The 5,861-nt window shown below is 35.6% G+C and overlaps 1 protein-coding gene across 1 annotated transcript; it reads right to left on the bottom strand.

Moving 5' to 3' along the window:
• Positions 1–1,928: 1,928 nt before the first annotated feature.
• LOC308497858 (aminoacyl tRNA synthase complex-interacting multifunctional protein 1-like) lies at positions 1,929–2,876 on the bottom strand (the record flags this gene model as incomplete). Its single annotated transcript, XM_081048953.1, has 1 exon — positions 1,929–2,876. The coding sequence occupies exon 1, from the start codon at positions 2,856–2,858 to the stop codon at positions 1,929–1,931; it is 930 nt and encodes a 309-aa protein (XP_080905079.1). The 5' UTR covers positions 2,859–2,876.
• Between the last annotated feature and the right edge of the window lie 2,985 nt (positions 2,877–5,861).

Below are 5,861 nucleotides of genomic sequence, written 5' to 3'. Positions count from 1 at the left end.
GGTAAGCATGACCTATTATTTCTTGATTTGTGATTGTCACGTTATGGAAAAGCCTGAAATTCAGCTTGAGATCCTATAGCATCTCCATGTAATGATAGTTACTTCTCACAGATGAGACTAATCGATTATGAGGCAATCAGCTTGGCCAAGATCATATTTGTATAATAATAATAATAATAATAATAATAATAGCAACAATAATAGTGCTGAAGATGATTATTATGACAAACTAATTGAAAATTATGGAGACAAGAAGGCTACATAATAAAGTCAAAGAGATAGTATTTTTGGATTTATTATCATTTAACTATTCAATGAATACATTTATAGAACTTATTGTATGTGCCGTGTACTTTTCTAAGCATTTTACCAATATTACCTCACTTCAGACTCATAACAGTTTTATTAGGTAGACTCTAGTATATTCTCTACTTTAAAGATGGGGAAGTTGAGGCACAGAGAGGTAAAGTAAGTTTAAGTTTATGCAACTAGTGATGGTGTCAGGATTTAAACCAAGACTGGCTAACCCTAGAATCAATGCTCTAAACCAGGGGTGTCCAAACTTTTTTCAATGTTTTTCACCAAGGGCCATATGCGGTAAAATACACAAACAGCCGGGCCACTCACTCGAGGTGAAGTATGTATTGCCTCACCTGGTTTATTTAAGTAAACGAAATATATTTTTGGAATTTGCTGCGGGCCAATTAACAATGGATCATGGGCCGCAGTTTGGACACCCCTGCTCTAAACCAATATGCACTGTCTCTCTCTTAACAGGGTCTAATGAGCAGCTGAGGTCCTTTTTTTAGGAGAGAAATAAGAAGGCATGGGTGATGTGTGGCAATAGGAAGAAACAGCTCATTCATGCATTCATTCATTCTTTGTTCTTTTTTCATTTGCTTCCTAGGCTCAATTTGTTTGTACTCAGGCTCAATTGCTATTCCAGATAGTTTATGAAATCAACTCAGCTTTGTTACTTGACTATTCCAATTTAGCGTTTAGATAGTGAATCTGTCCATCAACTCTGCAGCCAATTCATGTCTTCATTGCTATTATTGAAATGATTTTCCTTCATTAGGTAAAGGGCAAGAGCAATATTTCTGTTTACTGATTTACCATTCAATGAACAGGATAAAGAGACCATGTTTACACCTGTACTCATTTTGTGTTTTTTTTTTGCGTTTAATGGTACATTTATTGGAAAACTACACTGGCAACTCTTTGCAACGTGTTTATGCTTCACAGTCAAAATCTATTACTAATTACTTTGCTAAATGGAAAGAAAAGTTCAATACACAGTTGAAAATTTCAGTCTTTCAAAAGAGTTGCCTTAAATATACAAGTCTGGGTTACTTTGGCAAGCAATAGCAGTAATATTCAAATGCCACATCTCCTAGCTTTTATGATGCTTGGCTCCTTAGAATCAACAGTTGTTCATGTTCAGTACTATTATGGTATGACTAGTTGATAAACCTTACAAAAATTCTAACATCATTTTTGAAGAGGAGAAGACATTCATAACAGACATACGATACACTAAAAAATCCAAGGGCTTGAAATTTCAAGTATTATGTGCCTACAAATAAGAAACAAACTGCTAATCTCCTTCAAGTTATCTAAAAATGCATAAAGAAAGAACTATCAATCTGCTAACCAATATCCCTGCTAAAAAATAAATCATCACAAAACATAGGCCACTTCTTCTTTACGTTATAAAGGATCAAAAATCATGGGTAAAAACATAGTGTTTTTCTAATCAATTGCAAATAATACATACCAGGTAGAAGACTAGTCAAGTCTAGAAAAGAAATAACAAAAATGAGCCAGTTATATTTTAGGAAATAAGTGACAAACATATTTCTTTTTATTGTTATTAATTTTTTTCCCAATGTAGTTCAGTAACTGAAGCATTCTAATTTAGTTTTATTTTATTCCATGTTGGTCATAGTCTGAGCCTTACACACTCCCTTCCCTTTCACCTCAAAGGGAGCTCCTTTGTATGTAGCCACACACTCATCATTAGTGTAAAGATCAGGCTGGATTTGCTCCCAAATTTTCTTCTTAGGATTCAGCTCCTTGTCAGGCTCTCCAGGAAAGGCGTCAAAAGTAATTCTGTCTCCAGGAATAGTCCCGTTAGGAGGTGCCAAGATTTCAACTTTTTCTGGTGAACTAGCACACATCACCATTGCTTGAGATAGCACTCCCCTCATCTTTGCAGGTTTTAGGTTACAAAGTAAAATCACCATCCGATTTTGCATCTGTTCAAGAGGAACATGGTTCACCAGGCCACTGACGACTGTTCTTGGGGCTACTTCTCCAACATCTACTTCTTCTACATACAAAGAATCTGCATCAGGACGTTTTCTGGCAGTGATGATACGACCAATATGAAGATCCAGACGGGAAACATCTATTGGCTTAGAGTCAGCACTTCCTGGTATAGACTGCTGCTTCTTCTCCTTTTTCTCTCCTTTCTTTTCAATTTTCTCTTTCACCTTCTTTTCTTCTCCTCCTCCTTGTATCTGTTCTTTGGCATCTGAAGATATGGTTGTTAATGGTACAGATTGTATCACATTTTCAGAAACCGTGGAATTAGCTTGCAGTAGAGTACCAGATGGAAATGGTATCTGTTTCACTCCGTTTTTAATTTCTGCCTGGATTAGCTCTTGCTTCAATTCTTCAATTTCTTTCTTCAGTTTAGCATTTTCAACTCGGAGTTTCTTCTCTTCTCTCAAAGTTGCTTGTAAAATTGCTTTTTCTTTAAGAAGAGCAACTTGCTGCTTAAGATACTCAATAATTTGATCTGCCTCTGCTCCTTTCTGTTTCAGTCTCTTCAGAACAGCATCATAGTTTGCCATTTTTGCCAAGAAATGGCAGACAATCAGGGCAGACAATCATGAATCGGCAGACAGGGGCCCCTTAATAGCCTCAGGCCGAAGCAGGTAGGGACAAGCCTCTCGCACACAACTGCACTGAGCCTGTATTCATTTTTTACCCACCAGAGAATGTCCTAAAAGATCAGACACTAAACATCTCAATTGTTCTGTTATCTAATCAAGGCTAGGACAATCACACCAATCATATGCTAATTTTGCCACAAAATTGTGTCAGTGGAAGTTGCTTCCATTGACGCTAGTATTCAAATTGCTATAGACTGTAGAACCTCCTAGGTTTCCACTGGTTTGATGTTTATTTTTGGTTTGTTATTTATCTGTAGATAAATGTAGAGTACAATGAAGTTCCTAAGGGTATAATGTTTTGTATAAGTTTCAAGTTCCTAATCTAGATATTTGTTCTTTTTGGAAGACATTTTGAAACAAAGGGAGGCTTTAAGTACCATGCCGACTCAGTCTCCTGGGACCCTCACACCAGGAACGTGGTAGAGGACACCTCTAGCCACAGGCTAGACAGAGGTGAACCAGGAGTTAAGTTTACTGTTGTCAGATAGGAGGTCTTCGAGATAGTCTCTCCTAGGCTGTTTATTTTCTGTGAGTACGAGTATATATGAGGTTGGCATGAACTGTTTGTGATTCAAGGTTAATCTCTCTCCAGTCTCCATCATTCTAAGCAGATATGCTTAGACAACGCTGCACATTGTCGTTTTTCTGGTAGCAAGAGCCAGATGAGATATATCATCTCAGACACAGGAGGAATTTGTTCTTTGTTGTCTTCATTACCAAGTAAATGAACACCTAGGGTGACAACGTGACAATTTTCTGGACAAAACAATTGGCTATTTTGTGGTTTAGTAGAATGTGTGTTATTTATACCCAGAACTGTTTATTAACAACTTTACCTACCAGAATAGAAGATTATCTAGTAATTACTAGTATTCAGCATAATTTTGACATTTGGCTAAATTCTGATATTTATAATCCTGAGTTAGATACTATGAAAACCTTGGTCACCACTTCTATCATTTATTGTTTTCTTTTCTTTTCAACTTTCTTTGGGTTCTTTTCATTATAATTTCTCTCTCTCTTCCTCTCTCCTCTTTTTCTCTACATTTTTTAAACTTAAAAATGCTTCCTCACGTTCTGAAAATCTCCTTGAGTTAGGTCTCAGCTTATATGAATTTCCCAGGGAAACCTCTAATGCCCAGATTAGATTAGCTAGCCTATTAAAAGTATTCACACCTCATACAATCAATCAATTCACTGAGTAGTTAATGGTGTGAATGTAATCGTGTTTATATTTTTGACGTTCATTCTCCTCTGTACCATTAGACTTGATGAAGACAGGGGCATAGTTACTTCTTTTATTGCTGAATTCCAGGTTGGTACATAGTAGTAGGTATCAACAGTTAGTTGTTACCTTTTGGAAGGTTGTTTTTTTATTTTTTATTTTTTTTTAAATATTAAACCTGGAAGGGACCGTCAATAGTTATCTAGTCTAATTCTCTACCTTTTCCTTTTAATTTAAATGTAAGAGAGCTAAGGTCCAGATAGGTGAAATGACTTACACATGAATACATAGAACACAGGTGACAGAGCTAGGACCCTGAACCTAATACTCCTTACCTTGTATAACACGGGTCTTTCCTCCTTACTTCCCCTTTTTTCAGGCCAAGTATCTAAAAAGTAAGGAAGAAATCTGTCCAACACGAAGGGAATATTTCTCTTTTATTTAGTTTAGTCCAAGTTATCATAAGTTTTCACAACCTTATTTGGAGATAATTTTTTAAATGTTTTTTGAAGTGTAGGAAACACTTATGAATAGAAGTATTCATAATGCAACATTAATGGGTCATGTACACATAAAGATATCAACCTTGAAGCTACAACTTTCCTTAGCGTTACACTGTTTTGATAGTAACGGGAGAAAAGGAGGACAAGAGCAGTGCCTGGTAGAGAATATTGTGCTAAGTGAATTAAGTCAGATAGAGAAAGACAAATACTATATAATCTCACTTATATATGAAATCTAAAGAACAGAATACCGATAAATGAACAAACAAAACTGCCATTACCAAGGAAGATATGGTATTCTTCTTTCTTATGCAATGTGATGGAATAAAAAAGTATTAATATGGGATTTGTTCCACATTTTCTTGCCCCTCCTGGATAAAGAGAATTCCGGACTGGCCTTTTATATCTATCTCTTTTCCTACTCTGTTCAGAGGGTGACAAAAAACTATTAAAATTACGCTGATGGTAACCACTTTGAGCACCTCTTGTAATTGCAGAAGTCAAACATGACTTGTATTTATCTTTTGTTATTGGTATGTATATATTGCGTATTACAGTTTTAATACACATTTTTGTCAGATTGATTTTTGGGTTTTGTGATGTAGCATCTGAAGAAAAGTGCTTTGCAAACATGATAAAATTTGCAGTTATTAGGGACAATTTTTTTTTTTTAGATTTGTAGTGAGATGTGTGGGAGTAGCTGTAGTGTGTGAAGAAAACAGATAAGAGATAAAAAGGGGATTTTAAATAGATGTAGTCTCTTTTTTACCCTTCAATATATTACCCTTCAATAAATGAAAGCAAAGAATTCAAGTTATTTTAAATTACTTTTGATTTTTTTTAATCAAAAAATCACTGGGTTATGGATTCTTAAGCATTTCAGCTAGTGCATGTGGTAACTATAAATTAAGCCTTATAATTACTCCAGTTATTTCAAAAGCTGTGTTGCTGTCCTGTCAGGGGATTTGAACAATGGGGCCAGGTAATGGGCAACGACAATGACCTATTCAATACTTCTTTCCCAGCTAGTGCTGATCCTTGCCTTAATTATATTGAATCCAGCAATGATTTCTCAATTAGATAAACTTTTTTTTTTTTAGTGATATAGCGATAAACACAGACTCTTGAGCCAGACAGCCTGAGTTGAAATCTCAGCTTTGCTTTTTAGAAAAC

Source organism: Rhinolophus hipposideros, assembly GCF_964194185.1.
Source record: "Rhinolophus hipposideros genome assembly, chromosome: 5".
In the NCBI taxonomy this organism is placed as follows: Eukaryota; Metazoa; Chordata; class Mammalia; order Chiroptera; family Rhinolophidae; genus Rhinolophus; species Rhinolophus hipposideros.
Note: the sequence above shows the minus strand (reverse complement) of the source record. Positions and strands in the feature narration are given on the sequence as shown.